The sequence below is a fragment of the Gouania willdenowi genome, chromosome 14 (genome assembly GCF_900634775.1).
Source record: "Gouania willdenowi chromosome 14, fGouWil2.1, whole genome shotgun sequence".
Taxonomy (NCBI): Eukaryota; Metazoa; Chordata; class Actinopteri; order Blenniiformes; family Gobiesocidae; genus Gouania; species Gouania willdenowi.
In genome coordinates, this window is record NC_041057.1 from 22,479,205 (window position 1) to 22,507,017 (window position 27,813).

The 27,813-nt window shown below is 38.8% G+C and overlaps 1 protein-coding gene across 1 annotated transcript; it reads right to left on the reverse strand.

The window, feature by feature from the left end:
* Positions 1–283: 283 nt before the first annotated feature.
* On the reverse strand, positions 284–27,813 carry LOC114475902 (A-kinase anchor protein 10, mitochondrial-like). Its single transcript, XM_028467085.1, has 15 exons — positions 27,604–27,813; positions 24,254–24,301; positions 21,921–22,106; positions 15,786–16,274; positions 14,097–14,195; positions 13,217–13,301; positions 12,994–13,117; positions 12,538–12,674; positions 11,059–11,203; positions 8,460–8,627; positions 8,195–8,304; positions 7,860–7,942; positions 5,333–5,385; positions 5,155–5,247; positions 284–1,183 (listed from the first exon to the last, which is right to left on the reverse strand). Exons 1-15 carry the CDS (start codon positions 27,623–27,625, stop codon positions 1,178–1,180), a joined length of 1,848 nt encoding a protein of 615 aa, XP_028322886.1. The 5' UTR covers positions 27,626–27,813; the 3' UTR covers positions 284–1,177.

Here is a 27,813-nt window from a genome sequence, read left to right on the forward strand (position 1 = left end):
TCCATCATCTGCCTAATGTTAACTTAATAAACACATAATAAAGACCTTAAGAAATAAATGCCCTGACATATATTTAATAAAAGATTAAAATGCTAATACAGATTGACAAAACTCAAACTCTTTGGTCATTTTTGCCTCTATTTACACAACCGTAAATAGCGGCAAAAATGACCAAAGAGTCTGAGATCTTATAACTTTTCTCAGAGCAGACAACCTCACAGCACTGCGTTGAAACTTTAATAATAAATAAACATTCCAGCGAAATAAAAACAGTACAACAAACTTTTATAGTATATGTATTTAAAGGAAACACAATTTAAATATATTATAGATTAGGTACACATATATCTGAAAACATTAGTGGTACATAGTACCAAGAGTTTCTTCTGGTCCTGTTCCACATCTTGGTAAGTCTCAAAACAAAATTACAAAACAAAAAAAACAAAAAAAAAAGGGGTTTATTTCACTGGGCAGACTTCCCAATCTAAGAATTCAGTCATTGCTGAATTGTGTCAGCAATGTATAAAAACAACAGCAATCACCATTTAAAAAGGACTAACAATGATATGACAGGATAAACCAGAGATCTACATAAACATCTTATATAGTAATAACTAGGACATTATAACGTGTTTAAAACAAAAGAAGCACTTGAGAGTTCATTCTGGAGTTTGCCTTCTACGCTCATGAAAAAGTGCTGGGAAATTCATACAGAAGGTGAGCTAGTCATAAACCTGCACCTATTCACACCTCCAGATGTTCCACCGTACGTGGACAACCGCCAGACAACAGCTGGCCATGAGGAGCAGGCTGAACAAGCAAATACTGTACAATGCTTTGACCCTTTGGAGAAAGTTTGGTGTAAAAACAAGGAATGCTTCTAAATGGTGTCGGAGTGAATCCTGCGCAGTCTGTGTCACGTCCTCCGAGAGTTTAAAGTTAGACAGACAGAGCAAAGGTCGTTAACAATGAAAGTTACCCCTCAGCTTGATGCAAGCACCATGATTAACGTCAGTGGACTGTATGTACCGCTGTTATAGTGTTATGGAGGTTAACGTTTGGTACACTGATCTTCTTCAGATTAATGCCGTTCATCGTGTTGTGAATTGCGTTTAATCTTCATCAGCAGCACGGTCGGCTTCAGCAAGACGTGCAAGTCCTCGGTTCACTGCAGGGGTCATAACTGCAAAAACATACAAGGGTACAAGAGTAAGATGTGTATCCTTCTGGAAAAACACGTTTTACAATCTGGGGCCTCATTTATAAAGCACTGTGTAGGATCCAAACTAAAACGATAATATGAAAAACTGCTGCGGCTGAAAACATTCTGATTTATAAAACCGTGCGTACGTAGTAGGGCTCGGCGATATATCGAGATTCAAGATATACTGTATCGTGTTTTCTATTTTGGCGATATAGAAAATTACAACATCGCCTATATCGATATATAAAGATAAATATTTTTATAGCTTAATTCATTTTAAAACACTTTTTAGAAGTCGCTTCTCAAGCCACACTAAAGAACTCACTCACACATGCTGTCCTTTAAAGGAGAAAAAGCCAAAAGTGGCACATTCTGTGCAACTCATTGATCATAAATGTGTCTCTGTGGCATTTTGCATTGGCAAATTTAACCCTGAATTGTCTTTCTTGTCAGACTTCATTAGAATTAAAATTATCAAGATGTATATTGTATATCAATATTATGAGAAAAAATATCAAATGAGTTTTGCTCGCCCAGCCCTACGCGGCACACCTGCAAGCATTTAAAACTTTATAAATCACAACCCACCATAACATTTTCACAGGTGAATTCACTTAATACCCACATTCTACCATAATAGGGCTGGGATAAACGATTATGTTTTAAAGGGGACATATCATGGTTTTAAATCCTTCCTTTTTACATATAAATCATACAGTTGTGGTCTATATAAAGCGGAACTGCAATGCTTGGGTCTGAATTCCTCATTATTATAGCTCCACAGGCCCCTTTTCTACCCCTTTTCTGATGTGCTTCTGAGAGCAACTGGTTTTGGTGCGGTGACACTCGGTTCAACTCCACCCTGTTCGGCCATTTTTGTAGTTTGATAGAAGAGATACGGCTATGTAGCGGTGCATAAACTTTTTATTCAGAAATTATTTACAAAATGTCAACAATGGAAGACTTGTCCATCCAGCTTTACATGTTCGAGCCAGAGTCTGACCCAGCGGAGCGAGATGAAAATGATGATGAACCTGCAGAACCCTAACAAGTGAGCTAACACAAGCACCGAGCTAACGCTAGCGCCAAGCTAACGTCACGAAATGCATTTTAATACAGTCTTTTCAGAGACAAAAACGGCAAAATGAAATGACTAATGAAAACTTTAGACTTAAATTAAATCACGTAGGCCATATCATCAAGGATCTAAAACGAGCACACAGTGCTAACATATGAAGACGGTGCAACTGCTAATGCTAACAAAACAATGACAGGGACGTCTTATCGTCACACTTTTTAGCGTTATTTACAGCTTACCGAAGTGCTCTGTTCATTGTCTCCAAAGATAGAAGGAATTGAACCCTCAATCAGACAAAGTCTTTTGGCAAATCCTTCTTTATACTGGCGGAGGTTGATGAAGCAGTCATCCTTGAAGTGCTTCGCGCACACAAAAATGATCTTACCCACAGATGTGGGTACATTTCCGTGAAAAATAAAACTCAACCAGGCACTTTGACAAGGTTCTGATGCTGGGAGACGGTGTAATGAAGCGTGTGGGTTACTACATCCAACAACTGAACATTTTGACTTATCCTCTCGTAACTTCGGCATCCTTGAGCTTGGACTACAAAATAAAAGCGAGAAATAAAAATGTCGGATTGCTCGAAGTGTTGGACCTGGAGTTGATGTACTAATTTGGCAGTTCCACTGCAAATACTGTGATGTAATAGTTCAAAAAACGTAATAGAGAATAGAAAAATCGAAACAGATTGAAAAATATGAGCAAAACAGAATATAAAGATATCAACGGAGCATCTGAAGAGACTAATTTGATTTTTTCTGTACTTCTAAGCACTCTAAATATACAACAAAATGCATTTAAGGGCTAAAAAAGTGAATTTAGCATGATATGTCCCCTTCAAACGATTAATCTAGCGATTATTTTCTTCAATGCATCGATTAATCTAACGATTCCTTTTTCCCGGTTCGATTCGACTCGATTATCAATTATCTCCCCATTAATTGACTAAAAGTAATTCATACATGTTGATTTACATATCTAAAATGAAAAAAAAAACATGAATTCCTTAACATTGCAATATATGTTTATTGCTCTTCAACTCAAAATTCCAAAATAAAGTTCAAGTAGGAATATAAAAGTACAAAATAATGCATTCAGAGTCAGAAAGTGCTTTTCCAACAAAAAATAAACTTTCCAACACGGCTGTCCGTCAGGATGAATGAATCACGTGTTGATGCCACCCTGTACCAAATATGTCAGATTGTAGATGCATTTTTTGGCATTTTGGGGTATTTATGATTATGTGGATCTATAACCCTGACATGTGCGGACATTAAATGTGTGATATGAATCTGGCTTCAATTTAGCACCGCACCACAAGCATTGTCATTTTCCCCACGTCTCCAAAATGTTCATACGCCACAGTCAGATTTACCGTACCAATGCGCACATTCTACTTTCATACGCTACGTTTATTTTTCTGAATCACAAACTTTGCGTGGAAAGTTTTGTGCGCACTTTACAGGCCTCGTTTTGAGTGTGCGCAACGGTTAAAAATGAGGCCCCTGGTCCTGGAGGATTGTTGTCTTGCATTTTTAACGTACTAGTACAGTGTCCGTCGGAAGTATGTATTCATATAGTGGGAACTTAAGTAGAGTTGTCACTTATGGGCATATGTGTATTTTTGTATCTTTCTGTTGTCTTTTTGTGCATTTTTTGGTATAATTATTGTTTTTTGCCATTGTAGTGTGATTCTGGAGTCATTTTGTGTATTTTTGTGTAGTTTTGTGCATTTCTGTTGTCATTTTAGTGTATTTTTTGTATAAATATTTAGTTTTGTGTATATTGAGTCATTTTTCATATTTTTGTTGTGGTTTGGTGTATATTTCTGTAATATATGTTTTTTGGAGTCATTTTGTGTGTTTTTGGAGCCTTTTTGTATATTTTTGTGCATTTCTGTTGTCATTTTGTGTACTTCCTGTATAAATATTGTTTAGTTTTTTGTTTCACGTCATTTGTGCATTTTTTTTGTATAATTATTGTTTTTTGTTACATTTGTAGTGTGATTCTGGAGTAATTTTGTATCTTTTTAGTGTAGTTTTTTGCTTTTCTGTTGTCTTCTGTGTATTTTGAGTCATTTTCATATTTTTGTTGTCGTGTGGTGTGTGTGTGTGCGCGTGTGTGTGTGTGTGTGTGTTTGCGCACAAGTCCATCCACATGTGCCTGCCTGCCGAACTTTCACTAAACTTATCTACAGTATTTTCAGTAGTTAGTTGTAGTGGCAGCTGTGGCGGGAGTGAAGCTGCAGTAATCAGGTGACCTTCACTATGTAGCATCGTCTACGTAACATGTAAACACTTAGATCTGACTCAGAGCGTAACACTACAGTCACTACCACCCAATGGACGGGTGTCATGACACAGACTGTAACCGGACTAAATAGTGGTCCGTTATACACTCACACACTCACATACCTGCACGCATGTCACGTAGATGGTGATCGATAGTGAAGCGCACCTGATCAACGTGTGTGTTTGAGACTCTCTACCTGGGACTCTAATCTCCTCCATTGGTTCTCTCTCACACACGTGCCACGAACAAATGTGCAGCTTTCAACACAGCAGCCATTGCCGTCAAAAACTTCCGGGTGAGGTCTGTCCGGTCTAAATAGCGAACGGTCAAACTAACATGAAAATAAACATTTGTAAAAAAGCAAATTACTCCAAAATAACAGATGCAAACACTCGGAGTATTTGGAACCCGTTAACAAAGTTTTAGGTCGAACAGGCACCACGTCGGGGAGATATATTTACTCCACACACACGCACACACACACAGACCATCCTGAAATTATAGTATAAATCTTGTTGCTCCAACACACCTGAACCTAATGAATCATTCAACCTTGCCTGCCCTATGGCTTGCGTACCTTAGTGGACTTGATTGGGCTGCCATGGTTTGACTGGTGAACCACGTCGTTGACGATCATCTTGGCAATCTGCCAGGCCATCTCCTCCTGGGCCTTCATCACAGAGATCACAGCACACACCAGGTTACTGGTGTTACTCTGTTCTACAGTTAGCTTTAATGAATTCTGAACTCCTCACCTCATCAGAGTTGCCTTGCACCCATTTCTTCATGGCTTGAGAAAACATGGAACCTGAGAATAAATATAAAGGTAGATTCAGACACCAACCAATGACAATACTTCACCAATATGAGCTCAAAACTGCTTGCTTTAATATTTCAGGAGAAATACCCTCTAGAAAAGTTGTTGCATGTAGTCAATGGCAGAAATGAGCAAACCTTTTGATTTTAAATGAATAACTAAAAACCACAACAAAAAACATCCAATCTGTGACACATTAAATGTGCCTACGTTAAGATTATTCACATGCGCCAAAATGTCTACAATACTCTCCTTAAAAGGCTTGTTACAGTGTTCAAAAATGATTATGATCCCTGTTTATCAGATAAAGACAGTGTGGGCCTCATTGATCAATAAATCTAAGATCATTTGCTCAAAAAAGATGTAAAAGGTTAAAATCGCCGCTTGAAAGTTTGTTCTGATCTCCACTGTAAACACTCATTGACATAGTAGGTAAATAGTCATAGAGTCCATTGAACGGATGCGCAGAAGAGTTTTAACTTCATTCTTTGCGTCATTTCTTTCAATGGCAGATGTATATTTTGGCAGTGTACACAGAAAGACCTGAATCTTGCCAAAATGAAATATTTTGCGGAGTGATGCGATATCACAGGGAATGCTGGGAAAAAACAAGAACAAAAATGGTGTTAAAAGAATCCCTGTCCTCCTTTTCTGGTGAAGAAACAAAAAATCACAGTGACAATGAAGTAAAAACACTTCTATGCATCTGTCTACGGGACTCCATATCCCATAATGCAATGTGTGAAACTTAACTGAAGGTTGTATACCTTCAGATTTTTTATTTCCACCACCGCAGTGACTGTTAATCTGTAGTTTTGTTAATACTTTTGCTCTATTGTTTTATCTACTAACATAAGTTACAATAGGCAAGAATCTAGAGTTGCCACGATACCAACATGAGGATCACAGTTCCGGGTAATATCGCAATACTGAAGCCTTTTTATTATTATTATTATTATTATTATTATTATGAACTGCAATGTATTTGTACAAGTTATAAAAACGTATTAATTACGTATAGTGTTGTTTGGTGCATGATGAGAGTACATGAACAAAAGCATATAACCAATAAAAAAAAAATAATAAATGAAGTTAGAATTTATATGGTTGAAATTAAAAAAATAATCATTCAGTTTCCTTTGCACATCAATTTATATTTAACTAATATAAATAATCAACCTGGGATAAAAAATCCACAGTATTTAAAAAAAAAAATCTTTGACAATAATGCTTCTTCCGTAACATCATAAACTACAGAGGATAAAATACAATAAACAGGAACTGATTACCTGAGGAAACTATATTTTTATGCATTTTCTGGGTGACGTCACTGGTGTTTTATGAGATTGGATGTGATCCCTCCTTTTTATGTATATAATTTGAAAATATTGTTTGTACATTGTAAATATCTCTGTAAATAAAAAAAATTAAAAAAAGATTGCTCCGAGTCCCTTCGGAAAAAAACAAAAAAAGTGTTCCCTCCTTTGGCTCCTATAGCTGGTGACAGCGCCTGCACAGTGGATCTCCCATTGCTTTACCGGCTCTGCCTCGTTTACATTGGTATGTTGACACTTATTTACAAAAATGTTGAACTAAAATAGTGTCATGAGACACTTTTTCAATTTACTGTCTTTCAGAGATATAAGATAAAACATGTATTTTTTCACTTAATCTTTTTTTTTCTTATGTCATAAATTATCGTAGATAGATTTCCGACCACATATTGATAATCGCAGTATCGTCATATCGTGAGATAATCGTTATCGTGAGCTGTGTATCGCATATCGTAACGTGAGGCACCCAGAGGTTCCCACCCCTACTGACGATGACGACGCCGCGCCAGACTCACTGCTCAGGACCGGTGCTTCTGCCATGTGTTGTCTCGTGTTTGTGACTGTAAGCCGTGCACGTGTCCAGGCGAGACAAAACTTTAGCTTGTTGTTTGTTTTGAAGCAAGTTTCTGTCAAAGTGGAACTGTCCTTCAGTTTCTGCTGGCAGAAAAACAATCAGCTGACAGACCCAGCGTGCGTAAACAGTTTATCATATCTCCGGACGTCACCAGTAACAGGCAAACAGCTAATCATTGAGCAGCTGTGCAGTTCGGCTGCAGTGGTTGCCAAGTTGGTTTGTTTTCAAGTGAGCAGTGCGCAGGGAGCTTAGATTGTGCGGTGAGAAGCCGGGAGGAGAGTAGAAGCAGCCGCTATGTAGCGAAAACTGGTACTGGGAGTATCGTAATCCAAGGTAGTACCATCGTGTAGAATTTCTAGTATAGTAGGAACCGTTACAATTTGGCACCTCAAGGTACCATGGGTATCGTGCAACATATACAAGAATCAGGACTTTTGTTTTGTTAGCTAAGAAAAGTTATAGATATGTTAGCAGATGTATATATAATGTTTTAGTAGCAATAAAAACCTTAGATGAACGTGGGAAAGTTGGACAGAGTTGATTAAGAAGAGTTATACCTTTGGATTTCTTCACATCGGGCTCTGGTTCTGCCTCCCTGATAAACTGGCCCAACTCATTCACCTTCCCAAACGTCATCTTTCTGAGAACACAAGGGACAAGCATCTGAGACTATATCTGCTCTTATGGTATGCACACACAGACACAAAAATTAAATAATGATGCACTTCATGGGAGTCAATAAAAACAAAGTAAAAATTATCTTTTCATTTAAGGAGCTCATGTTGACAAAACAGATAAAAAAACAATCGTTAGGGTACAAGTCAAAGGGAAGTGTTACTAGTCCACAGTCATGTATAAAAATGGTTTGATAAGGACATCACGTCATGCTCACCCAGCGTATGGCCGCTGGTACAGCGACTCAGGGTCCAGACTGGCCACATCCACCGTGATGGCCTCGTCAAAGTTTTTCAGGATCTTCACCAAAGCCTTTTTGGAACCTTGCTGCAGGAGACAAAAAGACAGAGTGATTAAGGCTAACCATCTTCTATTATTACCAATACAACAGAGCTTCTTATTTCTGGTGATGCGGCCTGACAGGCCTAAATGTCAACAGACAGAAAACCACGACCACAGGGGCTGGAGATTGTGGGGGTCACCTGAGTCTGAGAGCCCTCGCTGGCATTTGACGTGGAGCGCTCATTGTCTGCAGGACCACCCTGGCCTGGACCGCTGACATTTATAAACTCGTCTGCCCGCACGGAGTTGATGAGGTCACTCAGGTATTGGTAGTAAAGGTTGCTGGACAAAAACCCTGGCATATAGACCTGAACACATGCAAGGCTTTCATCAGCTTTAATCAGCAAAAGATGAGCTTGGTTGTAGACATGAGCAGCTGCTTCACAGACTTCAGGCAAAAAAATTATTCATCAAAAGAGTTCGTTTTGGAGACAAGTGCATCTGCATCTGCCTCAGACCTTCTCACCCCAGTCATATTTTATTATTATAGTAATTACAGGAAAAATTATGTTCTGAAAATGTCAATCTCCCACCCTCACATATCAACAGGAAGGGTACAATCAATCAATAAACCAAAAAAAACTAACAAAGAAATAAATATATAGATACACATACAAAGACATTATATGCACTAAAAAAATACACAAGTAATCCAAAGTTCATCACATAATTTCAGTCCACCTCATCTCATCAAAATCGCCCAGACTTTTCTTTTTACAGTGCATACGGAAAGTATTCACTGTGCTTTGCTTTTCCCACATTTCATCATGTTACAGCCTTATTCCAAAAGGGATTCAATTAATTTTTTTCCTCAAAATTCTACACACAATACCCCATAATTACAACATGAAAACATTTTTTTTAAATGTTTGCAAATTTATTAGAAATAAAGAATGAAAATATAACATGTACATAAGTATTCACAGCCTTTGCTCAGTACTTTGTTGTGGCACCTTTGGCAGCAATTAGGGCCTCAAGTCTTTTGGAATATGAAGCCACAAGCTTGGCACATCTGTGGCCACTTTGGCCCATTCCTCTTTACAGAACCCCTCGAGCTCCATCAGGTTGGATGGGGAGCGTCGGTGCACAGCCATTTTCAGATCCCTCCAGAAATGTTCAATGGGATTCAAGTCTGGGCTCTGCCTGGGCCACTCTAGGACATTCACAGAGTTGTCCTGAAGCCACTCCTTCGATATCTTGGCTGTGTGCTTAGGGTCGTTGTCCTGTTGAAAGATAAACCGTCGCCCCAGTCTGAGGTCAAGAGCGCTCTGGACCAGGTTTTCTTCCAGGAGGTTTCTATACATTACTGCATTAATTTTTCCCTCAATCTTGACTAGTCTACAGGTTCCTGCTGCAGAAAAACATCCCCACAGCATGATGCTGCCACCACCATGCTTCACTGTAGGGATGGTATTGGCCAGGTGATGAGCGGTGCCTGGTGTCCTCCAAACATAACGCTTGGCATTCACGCCAAAGAGCTCAATCTTTGTCTCATCAGACCAGAGAATTTTGTTTCTCATGGTCTGAGAGTCTTTCAGGTGCCTTTTGGCAAACTCCAGGCAGGCTGCCATAAGCCTTTTACTAAGGAGTGGCTTCCGTCTGGCCACTCTACCATACAGGCCTGATTGGTGGAGTGCTGCAGTGATGGTCATCCTGCTGGAAGGTTCTCTTCTCTCCACAGAGGAACCCTGGAGCTCTGTCAGAGTGACCATCGGGTTGTTAGTCACCTCCCTCACTAAAGCCCTTCTTCCCCGATCACTTAATTTAGAGGGGCGGCCAGCTCTAGGAAGAGTCCTGGTGGTTCCAAACTTCTTCTATTTATGGATGATGGAGGCCACTGTGCTCATTGGGACCTTTAAAGCAGCAGAAATTTTTCTGTACTCTTCCCCAGTTCTGTGCCTTGAGACAATCCTGTCTCGGAGGTCTACAGACAATTCCTTCGACTCCATGCTTGTTTTGTGGTCTGACATACAGTGTTAACTGTGGAACCTTATATAGACAGGTGTGTGCCTTTCCAAATCATGTCCAATCAACTGAATTTACCACAGGTGGACTCCAATTAGGCTGTAGAAACAGCTCAAGGATGATCAGTGGAAACAGAATGCACTTCAGCTCAATTTTGAGCTTGATCTCAAAGGCTGTGAATACATACTGTACGTACAAGTGATTTCGTCGTTTTTCAATTTTAATAAATTGGCCAAAAATCTCAAACAAACATTTTTAAGTTGTCATTATGGGGTATTATGTGTAGAATTTTGAGGAAAAAAAGTGAATTTAATCCCTTTTGGAATAAGGCTGTAACATGATGAAATGTGGGAAAAGAGAAGCCCTGTGAATATTTTCCGTATGCACTGTAAGTTGTACACTATTTTCTCTGGTGTAATATAAGACGGCAGTTCATTCAACCACATATTATAGCATGGAGGTGCAACACTTTTCCATTTTAGGGCAATAGTACACTAAATTGCAGCTATCAAAGCCATTGTAAACTAATCTGATATTATATCCAAAACTTAAAAGTAACATAGATTAATCTCCCAGAAACGGCAATCTTGGATTTAAAGCAAACACAGAACCTATTACTTTCCCAACTGTATTCTTAACGATTTTCCAAAACTCGTTTAAATGGGAGCATGACCAAAACATATGAACAAGAAACCCAATCTCTGTTTTGCATTTAGGGCATAGAGCCGAGTAATCAGGATTACTGTGGTGTATAATTTATATGATGAATTAAACCTTCTCCATGGTTGTCCAGGCCTGTCTGAGTGGAGTGGTGAAACAGACAGGAAGAGGCCCGCCCTCTCGGCAGATATTAGACTCAATCTCCATCCGCACAGAGTCACCGAAGCCGAGAGGGTTGGTGGCCTGGAGTGAGAAATACCTGGAGAGAAATAGGAGTGAGGAACCAGTGAGCACAGACAACAACACACCAAAATAATCAGTGACCACTTTGTTAGGCACACCGAAACTAGTGTTATTAGTATATTTAAAAGAACTTAGCGACAATGATAGCCCATAAGCTTCAAATGACAGTATCCAGTGAAGTGAGAAATGGTCTTTAACATATCTGTGTTGAATTATTATTGCCTTTGTATCATCTGGATCAGTGCTGTGTACACCTTGGTTTTGTGTGGGAACTTCAGCCTGTCTGTCACCAACAACAATGGAACGCTCTGAGGCACTTGAATCAACTTTCCTGAATGTGTAATGTAATAACATTTTGTCAACAGCCTAAAGCACAAAGCATGACATTAAATCCACTAAATTATAAATGTAGCTCCCATGTGTCGAACTCAAGGCCCATGGGAAAAGATTTCATATTATTTCTGAAAAATGAATAGGTGCGAGTGCGTGTGTGTCTTATAATAATAATATTTTCATAGGTAATAGTAGTAATGGTGGTAGTATTTAGAGTGGCAAAAAGAAGCAAAATGTCCCTTAACTTTGTTTGAGAAAAAATCATAGTGTAGGCCTCATAGATCAATGAATCATACATCATTTACTCCAAAAAGAAAGGAAAAAGGTCAAAATTGCCACTTAAAAGTTACTTTTTATCCCCACACTAACACATTTGTTGAGAGAAACGTTTTTATACCCTTAAAATTTTAGTTAACAGGAAATTGGGAGTAAATATTCTGATATTTTAGATGATGCTATATATTTTCCCAACTATACCCAACAACCCCGTTAAGAACCAAACTACAATTTTAATACATTCTTGTTCATTTTCATGGAACTTTGAAAATTCATGTATTTTTCAACTCAAGTTTATTGATGCCAATATTTTTCTTTGGATATGATAATTATTTAAATGACTCCCAATTTCCAGTTAAATCCAATAAATTACCCCCATGAATGGTTTATATTTTTCAATATTGCCGAATCCCCAAGCTTATGTTCCCGTGGAAATTTACCAAAACTTTCCTGCCACATTCCAACCTGAGTAGTTTTGGAAAACTGCAGAACTAAAAAATGTAAACAATGTTATTTATTATTTTATATGTTAACACCAAGGCAGATTGTTATCATTAAATCACTGTAAGGGGTAGAGTGGTGAAGATGGATGTCTGTTTGGAATTTGTTTGTATGGCAGCTTTTCTATTTAATCTCTAAAATAAAATTACTTTCATCAGATTCTTGCGCCATTTTTGCATCAACATCTAGATTAAAAAAACCCTATAGCACAACCCAAAACTTAGGAAACCGAGGACCTACTTGTCGTAGAGGATCATTGCATCATTTTGAGCCTCCTGGCCGTCATACTGGCCTTTCTTAGCTGCCAGTTGGTTCTGGAAGTTATCCGCTGCCAGCCAGAACTGCAGCACATTCATGGCCTCCTCTTTTTCCATGTACTGTGAGCAGGAGACAATGTGAATGAGTTCCACTGTAGCTCTAATAATGAAGTTACTCAAAAGATGTGCTAACATAGAAGACCTGGATGTGTGTCTACACTCACCACCATTAAGTGTGTTTGGATCGTATTATGTATTGAGGAAGAATAACAACAACAAATGAACTGTTTTTTACACTGCTTTCAATTCACTGCTTTTAAAGGTAGGTGTAAGATCGAGCAGAAAGGATGAACAGACGACATGAGACTTTTTCAGCCCACATGTAGAAGTGTGAAAAGAAAAAAAGAAAAAATATTTACAAGCAGCTGGATCTTCTTACCTCAGAGAAGTAGAAGAGAGCCGACTCACAGAACAGGATGTCAGCCAGGAACACAGAGCCGCTAGTCAGCACTTCTATCTGGTATTTACAGAAGTGGTGGCTCCGCAGGAATTCACTAAAGTGCCTGGAAATCAGAAAATGTGTGGGAGGGGGACAGCAGCTGAGTTTGCACTTTTATCCTAAAACGGTTTCAAGAATTGCCCTAAACTCGACAAAAACTCACTGTTGATCCATGATGGCAAAGACGACGGACTGTGCAATGACAAAGCAGTTTGGGTCCACCATGCCGTCCTCTCCACATATCTTAGCTACACACAGAAGCATGTGTCATCAACAACTTTAAAATGCTTTGCTACAAGTTTGCTTTCTGTCTAAACCCTGAAGAGACAGAATCATCCTTGTTCTCTCTGTGACCACCTGAAATCAAACGATACCCCACAGAATAAACACAAACTAAACAGAAATATTGCTTTATGTGTAAAGAACCATACTTTGCATACTTTGTCGCATTTTGAGACCCACATAAAACATATTGAGCCCAATGAATAGTGTACAGTGTAGTTGGAGGCTTTTCAAATGGTAGTTCGTGGTCCAGCATAAAAACAGTGAGTAAATACATGACTTTTATGTTTGAGTCGTTTTTAATCTTGATTTATTTACCATATCGTGTAGCACCACTTGCACTGTGCAAATACAGTAAATGCCAAAATTAATGCTTTATCAATTCTGCATATTACAGTTACAGTATCCAATCTGTATTCATCTTTAAACAGTGTTATTCTATACAAAGTGTGTGTTCTGTTGCAATTCTCATTTAAAAAAATATTTATTAATAGTTTATTTGTGTTGATTTGAAATGTAGCCTAATGGGAGTGGGAATACACTGGCACGGCTTAAAATGTTGGTTTTTAAAAAATTAAAAGATATTTTTCAGATCATATATTACATTGCAATGCACTCCATTTTGACATACAGTATCTTTTTATTCTTTTCATCATTAGAAATCATTGTCATAATAATTTTTTTATCACTATTTTTTAAATTTAGCTAGAAACACACTAAATATGGAGCATGTTGGAAAAATAAAATAAGGCGTGACTCACCGACGATGTCGTTTCGTGCCTGTTCTGTGATAGGGATTGGTTTCAAAGCGTCTGGAGAGATGTACCTGGTAAAGATGGTGATCGCATCCTTTTCTATACCTGCAAAAACACAGACACACACACATAAACGCATATAGATTAGATTTTTGCCCAAATTACAGAGGGACAAATACATGCAAAAAAAACAAGACAATTGTTATATGTTTGTTTTAATTAATTACAGATCAAACTGTAATACAGGCATTATATATTAGTCTTTTTTTAATAATTGGCAATGTTAATGTGCATTTTACTGATTGCAAACCTCAATATTTCAAATGTTCCGATTCACTGATGCTTCCTGGTGTACACTTACTTCTACGAGTCAAAGGTTTGGACAAGGTGTTTCCAAACTTTATCCATGGGGAAGAGTAAAGCCTAAAGAGTAGTTATTTAGTATTTAAAGAAAGAGTGCCCTCTATTAAAGCTGATTATTCATTTTTACCTTAACTGTGCCACTGAAAACGGTAAATACTACGTTCACCAAACCACAGCGCTCTCTTCTTAAATAAACATAAGCAGTTTTTAGTTAAATAGTAATAAACCCCAGAACCACTGCGAGAAACAAATGTATTTGCGTATGAAGTAATGTTGATTAATTCTTGTCCAATTCTTGACATTTTAGTCAAAAATGTAATAGTGACTGCCCTCTATGGGTTGAACCCTGACTGTTACAGTCACATTTTGCTATTGGCTGAGAATGGTGGTTTGTGACATTTTGGTGGCTTCTTCCATTACCAAACAGCATCGTTAGCCCCGCCCCTTCTATAAATAATTGCACCTGCAAACCTCTGCAGTTTGTGTCAAGTAGGTTGGATTGAGATAATTGTGAACAAATAGGTACAGCAAGTGTTGGGTTAGCATAGCATAGATTGTTCTCTGGAGATTTTATAGTATAGACTGGGCATGTCTTAACTGGAGCCCCACCCATTATCAAGTCTTTTTTTGTTCTAACCCGACACATGTCAGCTACAACCTCAGGGTTTAGTCACTTTTTTAATTTTTTAATTTTTTTTACAATAAACAATTTTAAGATTGCCTGAAATGCAGTTATGTTCAAATCTATTGTAAAGCTCCTTAAAGCTGATATCCGGAGTTTCGGAGAAATCTATGTTTATGTACGATTCTTTTGAAATGAGAAAAAATAGTGAAGCTGTTTAGGCCGAGACATTGAGATTTTTCTCAGAAACTCCGGATATCAGCTTTAAAGAGTAACTAAACTAAATTAAAAAAATGCCTCGATTATGGGCGGGGCTCCTGGAGCAGTTAAGACATGCCCAGTCTATACTATAAAATCTCCAATGAACAATCTATGATATGCCAACGAGCTACTCATTACTCAATTAACCTCTCTATTCACACCTATCTCAATCCAAACTACTCACCACAAATTGTAGAGCCCACAGGTGCCAGTTTTTATAAAAGGGGCGGGGCTAAAAGTGCTCGTTTGTGACACAAGATGGTCCCAAAACATCACATGATCTTGTTCTCAGCCAATAGCAAAAATCAATTGCAATAGCTGGTTTCAACCCATAGAGGGCAGTCACTGACATTTTACAACTAAATATACTAAATTTAAATACTTTAACTAAAATATTGAGAGTTGGACCAAGATCAATCAACAGCGCTACTTCATACCACTTCACTCACTTTTCATGAGTTTGTCAGAGAGTTCTCTCAGGGTGCTGTTGGGCTGTGTCTTAAAGGGTGTCCCTGTCCTGGAGGAAGCCTGGCTGGTGGGGGTCTGTGTACGAGGCGTGCCGGGTCTGGGTCCTGCATGTGTGCTGCTGGAGTCCTGCTGCTCAGCTAACACTGTGGAGCCCTCACAGCTGCTGTGCTGGGACAGAGTTCCAAGAGAGTTCTGAATGTTCTGGTATTCGAGTCCGTCTGAAGAGGAGGGAACGGGCTCTGCCAGCGAGCTGTGCTTCACCGAGTTCAGACTGTGTGTCCGGACACTCGACCAGCTGTTGGAGCCGAAACTCTCAGCCTCCAACCAAAACTGAACCAGGTGCTCCACACCACGCTGTTCCATGAAGTGCTTATAGTGAGGCAACGCCACGTTATCCCGGAGAACATGGTCCACCGTCTTAGAGAGGCGGGAGCGAGTCTCCTGGGACTGATAGTTCACGCTGGAGTGACCTGGAACACACACATACATCTGAATCACTCGTCCATTTGTATGTAATTCACGTTAAAGGGTTGGCGTTGTTTGTTTTTCACAATAACATGTTACAAGCTTTGTTTCAAATCTTTCAGAAATTCTTGTCAGGATATAAAAGACACTAGTACCTTAAGAGCCCAATAAATGGCATGATTAGGTAAAAAAAAAAGTAGTTTAAGTTTTATTTACAATAACAATTAATACGCAACAAACTAGAGGTGAGCGATATATCAAGATTCAAGATATATCAACTTTTCTATTTTGAGGATATAAAAAATTACAATATTGCCGATATCAATATATACAGGTGCTGGTCATAAAATTGGAACATCATGAAAAAGTTGATTTATTTCAGTAATTACATTTAAAAAGTGAAACTTGTATATTATATTAATTCACTACACTCATACTGACATATTTCAGATGTTTAATTCTTTTAATTTTGATGATTATAACTGACAACTAATGAAAATCCCAAATTTAGTAGCTCAGAAAATTTGAATATTACTTAAAGGTCCCATATAATGCTATTTTTCACCAATCTCCAATTGTTCTAAGAACCTCAAAAACACAGTATTTGAGGTTTATTTTCCCAAACTCGCCTGTTTTCCAGTTTTAGCCTCTGAAAAGTCACTTTCTGACCAACTCCACACAAACAGGCTGATTTGTGGCCTACTTATGCATATTAATGAGTGGGTGTGTCTATAGACGGGACACTGACTTCCTCCTCCCCGCACGGTGATGTAGGGCCAGAGGAGGGCCCACCCTCCTACCACCCACTCCGTAGCTGAGCTCATGCAGCTTTATAAACATGAGACAGAGCGTGGGGGCGGGGCATTCGCCGGTACATACACAGCACAGCGCGAAGCTGAAACGCTCACCTTCGTGGGAGTGTCTGTTTACATGTCAATCACGGCAGAGAGCTTCCTGGAGGCGTGGCTTCTCCAGCTCAGTGCTGCGTCAAATTTGTCATCAAAGTGGGAACGCATCATTAAATTGGAGCGAGGAGCTTGGGCTCGCCCTGCAGTAAGAAAGGAGCAAATCACCCTCTAACTAATGATTAAGGGAATCAATAAAAAACACTTTGGGCATGTGTATGAAGCCCAAATAGTACTTTATGATGTTTAAAGCACAGAAAAGTTGATTTAGCTTTAGCCCTTTAAGAATGATACAAAAAAAGATTTCTAGAAATGTTGGCCAACTGAAAAGTAAGAACATGAAAAGTATGAGCATGTATAGCACTCAATACTTAGTTGAGGCTCCTTTTGCCTGAAATACTGCAGCAATGCGGCGTGGCAGGGAGTCGATCAGTCTGTGGCACTGCTCAGGTGTTATGAGAGCCCAGGTTGCTCTGATAGTGGCCTTCAGCTTTCTTCTGCATTGTTGGGTCTGGTGTCTCACACCTTCCTCTTCACAATACCCCATAGGTTTTCTATGGGGTTAAGGTCAGACGAGTTTGCAGGCCAATCAATACCATGGTCCTTAAACCAGGTACTGGCAGCTTTGGCACTGTGTGCAGGTCCCAAGTTTTTTTGGAAAATGAAATCTGCATCTCCAAAAAGTTGGTCAGCAGCAGGAAGCATGAAGTGCTCTATAGACGGCTGCGTTGAACTTGGACCCAAAGAAACACAGTGGACCAACACCAGCACATGACAAGACACCCCAAACCATCACTGACTGTGGAAACTTTACACTTGTAGTCAAGCAACGTGGATTCTGTGCCTCTCCTCTCTTCCTCCAGACTCTGGAACCTTGATTTCCAAATGATATGCAAAATTGACTTTCATCAGAGAACATAACTTTGGATCACTCAGCTGCTGTCCAGTCCTTTTTGTCTTTAGCCCAGGCGAGACCCTTCTGACGCTGTCTCTTATTCAAGAGTGGCTTGACACATGGAATGCAACAGCTGAAACCCATGTCTTGCATACGTCTGTGTGTGGTGGTTCTTGAAGCACTGACTCTAGCTACAGTCCACTCTTTGGGAATCTCACGCACATTTTTGAATAGGTTTTGTTTCACAATCCTCTCCAGGGTGTGGTTATCCCTATTGCTTGTACACTTTTTTCTACCATGTCTTTTCCTTCCCTTCACCTCTCTAGTAATGTGCTTAGACACAGAGCTCTGTGAACAGACCTTTTGTGCTTTGCCCTCCATGTGCAAGGTGTCAATGGTCGTCTTTTGGACAACTGTCAGGTCAGCAGTCTTCCCCATGATTGTGTAGCTTACAGAACTTGCCAGTAGACCATTTAAAGGCCTTTGCAGGTGTTAGTGGGGCACCAGGTGTCTTCAATATTGAACCTCTCCACAATATTCTCATTTTCTGAGATATTCAATTTGGGGTTTTCATTAGTTGTCAGTTATAATCATCAACATTAAAAGAAATAAACATTTGAAAGTCTGTGTGAAATGAATGTATACATTATACAAGTTTCACTTTTTGAATAGAATTACTGAAATAAATCAACGTTTTCATGATATTCTAATTTTATGACCAGCTCCTGTTTGTATGTATATATATATATATATATATATATATATACATAGCTTATTTTGTATTAAAATACTTGTTTTAGGAGTCGCTGCTTTCACTACTTCTCAGAACAGCATAAAAAGCACAATTTGATGGATTTCTAAGTGCTTCCTAGGCCAGACCTTCCGTTAAACAAGCCACACTACGGAACACAGTCACACGTGCTGTCCCTTACAGGAGAAAAACACTAAAGTGGCACACATTGTGCAGCTCTTTGTTAGTAAATGTGCTAGTGTGGCATTTTTCATCAGCAAATTTAATGTAGAATTGTCTTTCTGGTCAGACTTCATTTGAAATAAAATTATCGAGATTTATATTGTGTATCGCTATTTTAAGGAAAAATAAATAAAATAATAAAATAAAATAAATAAAATGTCCCTCTGTTTTATAATTGAGTAACTTGGTCAAGAATGAACAAATCTTCAACTGTTAATGTTTTGTCTTCCTGTTTTATTCTCAGTTTCTGTCTCGGCCCTTGTCAGGCTCAATTTCTGTGTTTCAGTCCTCATCTGTCCACAGATGTCAAACAAATTCAGAATATTATGAGATATTTTATTATTTACGATGTACATCATCATGTGAACATATGCAGTAACTTGAAAGGACTATAGAATTTTTAGCTACATCGGACAGCACAAATCAACACTACTTGTTCCTGAAAACCACTCCTCACATTGTTAGAATACAACTACAGTTACACAGGAGTAGTTGTGCAATTTTTACCCACGTGTCCATCTGTTTGTCTGTTATGAAACACAATACATGCATCAACTGTATTTGGCTTAAAGTGCAGGAGGAGGAGCTTTGACTTTAATCTGTTCAGATTCCACAGCCACCTTAATATTGATCATGAACAACTAGAGTTAAATGCTGGTCTAAGCTGTTAAATGTGCAAAAATCCAAGACGAAAGAGGAGAAATATGTTTCTCAGTTTCAACATCATGCTTTTTCACTGTGCTCTAAAGTGCTGCCCTCCACTGGCTGTCACTTCCTCCTACCTTTGTAGTCAGAGCTGAGCCACAGGTTGATCCACCTCAGTCTGACTCACTTTAGCTACTCTGAGGACAACTTGCTCGTACAGTTCCTGTCAATGCTTGAACAAAGCCCTAACTTCCTATTATTGCATTAACTCCTCAATAAACCACACTTATTATAATTCCAGTTACTATTTCATTTAGGAACAACAGAAGCAGTTCCTCCAGTTTGTGTCACAAAAGAGGAAGAAAAAAAAAAGTGTTTGTATTCTTCTGTGTGTCTGTTGAATATAATGCATGATATCTAAAAAAATGAAAAAATAAATAAATACAAAAAATAAAATGTAAAAAACTTTGGTAAAAAACGGATTAAAAGTGTATTTTTAGAATTTTTTTTTTTTTAATTATTATTTTTCAAATACATGTCACACACAATAAATATCAAATAACTGTTTCCTTTAACTTTCTCAAATATAAATCTTGTTCAAATATAATGCAGTATAAAAATAAATCATCACTTGTCACTTTGTGCACTAATCCCATGGCTACTCTATATTTGTAACACACTTTAATAAACATGAACTAATTCTCGAAGGGAAAAAAAAATCATCTGGGGTCACTGGACATTTGTGATATTAAAATGGAATCACGACCCAAAAAAGGTGGAGAACCTCTGCCAAATATAGATCCTGTTCTGCATGTGCCTGGAATGGGCTAGAAAAGATCACCTAGTGATGTTTCTCCTAATCTGGCACATCTTAAGTTGTGTGGTCCAGCTTCATTGAGTGTTTTGTCTAACTACCACAAGACACCCTGAGCTGACACCGACCCACCGCAGGCTGATCACACCTGGGTGTGAGTCACATGGGACTGAGCGACCGCTCATTTGGCTCCATACGCTGTTTCCCCTGTCTTCTTTTCTTCTCAGCCACACCCAGTGACTGCTCTTTACAGAGGCTGTGGCCAGATGTTTGATGGTCGTCCTCAGATGTCACCTTCTTTCAGGAGCATGCAATAAAACCTCTGCAGCTCTCCTCCACTGGGCACCCATCATTACCCTTATCTTCACCAAGGTCACCCTCACAGCCTCATTGAAGCTGAGCAGATGGACATTGGGCTGCTTTAATGTGTTCATTTGAGCATTCACCCTTTCCATCATGGATAAGGATCATGATGTTGATGCTGAGGTGTAACGAGGTATAAAAACTGAATTATGGGTAAAAACCGTTTATCTAAAATAAAACTAATTCACACACTACAGCCAGATTAATCAGTGTTCAGGGGTGATGCGCCGAAACTGCAGCCACTGAAAATTTGCGGCAGAAAATGGCTCAAAAGCATTTTGCCACCAAAAAAAAGCCGACCGGAACAGGATGTTCCGAAGACGCGAGCAAACAGCACGCTCAGCGCGCCCTTGTCTGTAAACGGGCTAACTTGTCCGAGGACTGACGGAGCGGCTGTATTTCAACACATTTAAGCACTAAAGCGTTTTCTGAGGAGCGTTTTCAGACGAGGGACGTAAGTGTGATTTACGTTCATGGGTCGTTACGTGTAGCCCTCCGTTAACATTATACGTGCGTTATCCTAGTATAAAGATCATTACTTGGATTGAATTGTCTTTGTGTACTTGGATAATAAATACAGCAGAGAAGCTGTTCTTCACCAAGAACTTCAATGCACTTTGTGTTTTCATGAGAGAACATATTTAATTGGACTTTCTTTCAGCAGCCCAGTCAGTTATAGGCCTGTATAATATTATGTAATGGATGAGTGGGGTCAAGTTACAGTTGGTTTTCGACCAAGATTTGGTGAATCCCTGGTGTTCAGGATACTTCTTCATGACATTCATTTTACGTTCTCATTTGCTTTCATAAATTATTTGAACTAAAAATGAAAAACTATTTAACCAGAGTAAATGGAGTAGTAGCTACTGCTGTAAATGCCAAAATGTGAAATGCTTGCAATGGCATTGAAATCCTAACAGAACAAGTTAAGGAAAAACTCCACTTTTTACTTCATGCTCATTTTAGCTACATTTTCACCAACAGGCCGTTGTGTTTTCCCGTCATCTCTAAACCTAGGGATGCAACAGATTAACGTGTGTTCTCATCTTTATTTACCGAGGTCGCCAAAGTGCGCCGCCTCCATGTGACTGGGCTGTTTCTTGAGGATGGCGGTGCGGCCACGGGCAAAGGAGTCCATGTTGGCGGAGATGGCGTTGATAGCCACGTGGCTCGGCCCGGCTGCTTCCTGGATGGCATTCTGGTTCCGCTGTCCCAGTGACGGAGAGTGCGGGCTGAGAGGAGCTGCAAAGGTAGAAAAGGCACAACTTGGGCAAAAGGAGCAAACGGTGTCTCCTATCTGTGAACGTGACAATAAAAATAAAACCTATTAAATGTTAAAATGAAGGAGGCATTAACACAATCATCTTTTAATGCATATCATCATGGACGGATTCTTTCAGTGAAGGGTTTCTTAGAAAGATGAATGTGGTACAGAGGCACCAGGGTGTGTCAGAGGACAGACTCCTCTGTGTGTGACTGTGTGCGCTGCCTGTTCCTTAAATACCTCCAGGTCACAGCTTTGCCTGTAGTGACAATAAATCCAGCAGTGATCAAACACAAGACAAACCTCAGCAAGCACTCAATCACTCTTTCTGTGCGAGGCAGAAGGGGCTGAGAACAGAACATCTCAGACGACTAACAAGACGCTCATGTAGCATTTACAGAGGTCCAATAGCAAACTACACCAAGTGAAGCAATCACTCTTTCCTCTGTGTGAAACTCTGAGTTTCCATCTTCATTAATATGTCAAACTTACAACTGTTTGTCACCTTTTAAAAAAGTGTTGATAGAAAACAGGATCAAGCTCTTAGAAAGCCTGCAATGCCATGTTTTCACTCCCATCCTTAAACTTTCTTTTACTTTTATTGTAATTTCTTTATTTTTCCTGTTTTTCTGTAAACCTGTTTTGAGTCCCAAAAAAGAGCTATATATAATTGATGCATTATTATTATTAAATATAAAAGTAGCTTCTGAACAGCATTTGGGGTGTCAAGATCCAACAGTGATATAAGATATCGATCTGATATCAGCAAAAAGTATTAGATTATATCAGGCTGGATCTAAAATCTCCAATAGAAACACTCTGATACATATTTATGCTTTATTGAATTTATTGAGGTCTTTTAATCTACTTGTCTTTCACTTTTTCAGTTGTAGAATATTCTTATGTTTGTTAGATTTGATGTAATAATAATATTAAATGGGTCAGGCTTTCTACCTACTGATGAAAAAAAAAAAACCAATGATGTGATTTTTGTTCTGAATGTCAAAATGAATTTCTGTGTTTGCAACCATGTCGGAAATGAACTGAAAAAATAAAAAATAAATGATTATCATTATCTGTGTGAAAAATGTCCCTTCATTCAGCCTTTTCTAACATTACACACTACAATATAAATATGATCAAATAAAAATAAAAGTATGTATGATTTGTGCATTGGATCGGTATTGGCCAAGACTTAAGGCTGTGATATCGGTATGGTATCAGAAGTGAAAAAGTTGTACTGGGACAGCCCGTGTACAGGACTATTACAACAACTATAACAACTTGATTTTTGAAGTATTAGTCCTTTCAAACTACAAATAATTACTTTATTATTTTATCTGAAACCACATAAATAATTCAATGTTAACAAAACCATTGTTTAGGATTTTTTATCTTAATTTTAAAATAAACATCAATCCATAATGGTGTTTAACATTAGTAATAGGGATGTCTCGATACAACTTTTTCACTTCCGATACGATACCAATATTGCAGCTTTGAGTATTGGTCGATACGATACGATAACCGCACAAATCATATATAATTTTAATACTTATTTTGTAGTGTGGAATGTTAGAAAAGGCTTGATTATTAAAAAAACAGACCCATTTATTATAAACCAATGGATTACATATAATTAACCTTTTAGAATAATAATATTCTATGATTGAATAAATTAAAGAAAAAAATAAAATAGAAGATATTAAAAAAAAATAATTAAAAAAATCCAATATTAATTATATCGGAGATTTTAGATGCAGTCTGATAAAATCCGATATTCGTTTTCTGGCTGATATCGAACCGATATTCAATATCAATATCAGATCGGGACACCCCTAATTGGTAAGTTTCTGTATGATGTTGCAGTAGTGATGGTTACAGTGTTTTATGGAGAGAAAAAAACACACCTCTAATTCAATGTCTTCAGCTCACGATGAGGTACAAAATGAGAACTAGCACTAAGACTTTAATAGGAGGAGAAGCCTGAACCACTAATTCTTACCCAGTTCTCTAAAGCAAGCTGGAACGCTGGAGGGTTTCAGTGAAACTTCATCCAACATTGTGTTTTATGGCTGACATCATCTCATTATTTCATACTTCACAGAAGTGATGATGAACTCACCTCTGCTGACTTTAGCTTCTGTCACTTTCTCAGATTCTTTGCTTTTGGCTGTAGGGAGAAATAGGAGACACAATAAGGCTTTTATAACAATACAGACTGGGACGGGATGGTTTCTTGTTATATTATGACTAGTGGTATGTTTGTTGTGACCTTGGTTTCTCTGAGCTGCTTTTCCCTCAGCTGAGTACCGTACACGCTCTCAAAGCCAAGGACACAATCTGTCCTTTCATTTTCTATTGTGTACAGACAATAGAATGAACTATTCAGAAACCATGTTACAACTAAAAAAAACTAAAATGAGAAATAAAAAATTTATTAATAAGACATATGGAACAAAGCTGTTTGTGAATGCAACAAAGGAGCTGAGTAAGCAAACACTGAAACACGGCTGTTGCCTAAAGCAGATGAGATTTAAGGTCTTAACTCTACTAGAAAGCTCTAATATTTTATGTCTTTACGCTTAAGCCCTGTGGATGTTTGAGCAAGAGATGCTTCAAATGCTTTTCACATGAATCAGAACTGAGACAGGACTATAGAACTACATTCTGCCCTAAAATAAACTGATTTATAGCTTTAAAAAGGGTGGTCTCTTGGTATTTCCTCTTTTAGGGGGAACTGCAACAAAATAAATGTGTAATTAATGATTTTTTAGTTCACAACACGTCTGTCAGTAGGTTTTACTTGCTGTCGCACACCTGAATCAAAGAAATAGACACACATTTTCACTTTACACTGGTTTTTATTTATGAAAAATGAGTGTTGTTGAACTAAAACCTCTAATCACACAAAAAAACATGATCAGGACCAGGGAAGGAACAGAACAGATGGATGGCTCCTGTTTGTACGTATGATTCAGGAATAATAATGCAACAAAACTACAAAAAAAAAACCCAGCAGCATAAACAATAAACACAGATTATCCAGGATATTTACTCAAAGTGCAAATCCTGTTGTTTGTTAAGTGATTCTACAGTTGATTCATTACTGTTTACACTCGCCGTAGGCTGTTTATGGTCTGCAAACTACTCAAGAAGAATCAATCTGGCTCCCTAACTGCACTGGGTTCCTCAGTGTTTATACTATGTTCGTGACAGCTGGGATGATGAACAGGGAGATCAATAACCATGGATTTATTTAGAACTGCATCGTCTTTACTAATCTTTTCAGACCCAAACTTAATTGTGTAATCCAGGGGCAACAAACCCATTTTCACTCAGCGACCAAACATGCAAATTTGATATTAATGTGCCCTAACTTGCTTCCATATATACAATAAATAACATATACATTATGTAAGGCACCCACGATACACTAGCAATAACAATTTAGAAGAAATTTGTGGAATTATTTGTGCAAAATTTCAGGATATTAAAAAAAAGGCAGTGGCTATCCGTACGGTTACCGTATCAATATAGCGACATTCTATCCGTATGCAGCGGCCCTCATTGGCCAGTTTAGGTCACGTGACTAAGACTAATCCTAGGCCTAACCCTAAGACGCTCCGTACTTGTACTTCAGTAAATGTACCAATAGCACCGAGGGTTGTCCGTACAGCAAACGTACAAATAGACACTTTAAAAAAAAAAAAAAAAAAGTGAGAATTCTTTTAACAATTTGAGATTAAATATAACTGCAGTCATGTAACATAAGCACAGGCAAAAATCGAGATCCAGCAACAGACACTTGCGACTGACGTCACGGCACATTATCATCTTGGATGATGTCGGCCCTATACAGATGCACCTGCGTGGGAGTGTTTACTTGAATAATAGTGTTATTTTTTGACTTATTGAAAGCAGCCCATGTGCGAAAAGGAATGTCGAAGGTCATCTCCGTTTGGCCTCAATATGTCGGAGGCCCCGGGTTATGTTGACACTTTACCAGAAGCAGAGAGAAGTCGGTCACTGGGTCTGATCGGCGGGAATGACCCCTACAACGTTCCTGTTGATAAATGGAATGAAGATGTTTCTTATTTCCTGGGAGTGGCTTATCCTGACATTGTGAACTACCTCGTCTTTACAACAAGCTCATACACAATGGACCACATGAAAAGTTACAAGGAACTGGAAGCTTACAACCAGTTTGTTTGTGGCTGGATTTGTGAAGTAGCTGCTTCTATTCATAACGTACGCCATGTGGTTAAATCCAGGGTAAGAAGGCTAATTTTTCATAATTAATCTCTACTATGAGTTTGCAACGCTGGTTTTTCAGAATCTGAGCTATTTTATTGATGACATAAATGTGTGTGAAAAACAGATCTGCACACGTGGATCAATGCAAATAAAACTATTTAGTTAATTTAGTTTAGTTTCATTTAATTTCCCAAATAAAGACTTGTGTACTCCAGTCCCAGCCGTGTTAGAACACCCAAACACAGCGTTTCCTACGGTGGCTTGTTCTTCCATCATGGCGGAGGGCCGTACATCACGTGACCTGTGAGGTCATGTGGCATGGGTCTATTATTGACAAGTTTCATTCAATTTGTGTATTTGGAGAGACAAATATCCTGAACTGAATTAGATTGTTGTTTACACAATGAATCATGTTTTCTGTCATTTTTACTTTCTCCAGTGGGCCAAATTCAATGCTCGAAAGGGCACATTTTGGCCCCCGGGCCTTGCGTTTGATACGTGATGTAATCGATCAAAAAATGCTGCTATTTTAACCAGCATAGCTTACAACACTTGTTTTGTATTTATCTATATTTACCTAATTGTCAGATTCTAGTGTGATTGATACAGTCCGGTGTTAGGGTTCAACTGGTGACCATTTCAACTGGTGATCAGTGTTGCTGACAGTTAACAGCAGATGGTAAATACTGCTAATTAAGCTCACAGAGTGCATTGATTCATAGAGTTTAAGATGAGTGAACATGTTTCATAACCTCAGGTTAGGGAATGACCCAGCAGTGTATAGAAATGTGTCACCAGTTAAATTGGGCACCAGCAGAACTGTAACACCGGCTCGTGTGGCCTGAGCATTATTGTTTGATTTTTGATTTTTTTTTTTTTTTTTTTACTTGTGTGTTGCCTCAAATTCCGACACACGAGGGACGTGGTGTGGCATTAATAGTGCTGTGCACACATCACAGATAAACTGTGTGTGCTAAAGCTCTGCTCCGCTTCTGGAGCCGCTGTTAGCTTCATCTTCGAAATAAAACAGACGGAATGGAGGGCTTAGCAACATGCTAACAGTGTTACTGCAGCCAGCTGAGTATAAACTCATCCCTGTTGACCACATACTGTCGTCTGCTCACTTATAAGCACTGTGTGTTTCTTTTTTTTTTGTCAGTCCTGTCTTCCCTGAGCCGGGGCTACGTAAACGCTGCCGCCGCCGCTCTCTTTCCTTACCTTTCCTCCTGAAAAACGACATGACGGCTGTCTCTGTCTACGTGTCCTCAGCTCACTGACACCATGTCTTCATTCAGACGCATCAGTGCTCTTCTCTTCCAGACCGGACACGGGCTTTCACCGCAGCCTGGTCGAGTGCTGTCAGATTTCAGTCCTGCTCAAGCCCACGGACAGCTCAGCGGCCATGTTGTCAATAAACGTCTCACTTCC

Bases quoted from the DNA above. Each gene is read 5' to 3' on its own strand.
- LOC114475902 (XM_028467085.1), bottom strand. From the start codon at position 27,625: ATGTCGTTTTTCAGGAGGAAAG. The intron at 14,196-15,785 runs GTGAGTGAAGTG...GTGTTTTTGCAG, and splicing joins CTCTGACAAACTCATGAAAA to GTATAGAAAAGGATGCGATC. The intron at 8,305-8,459 runs GTGACCCCCACA...TGTCTCCTGCAG, and splicing joins GCGAGGGCTCTCAGACTCAG to CAAGGTTCCAAAAAGGCTTT.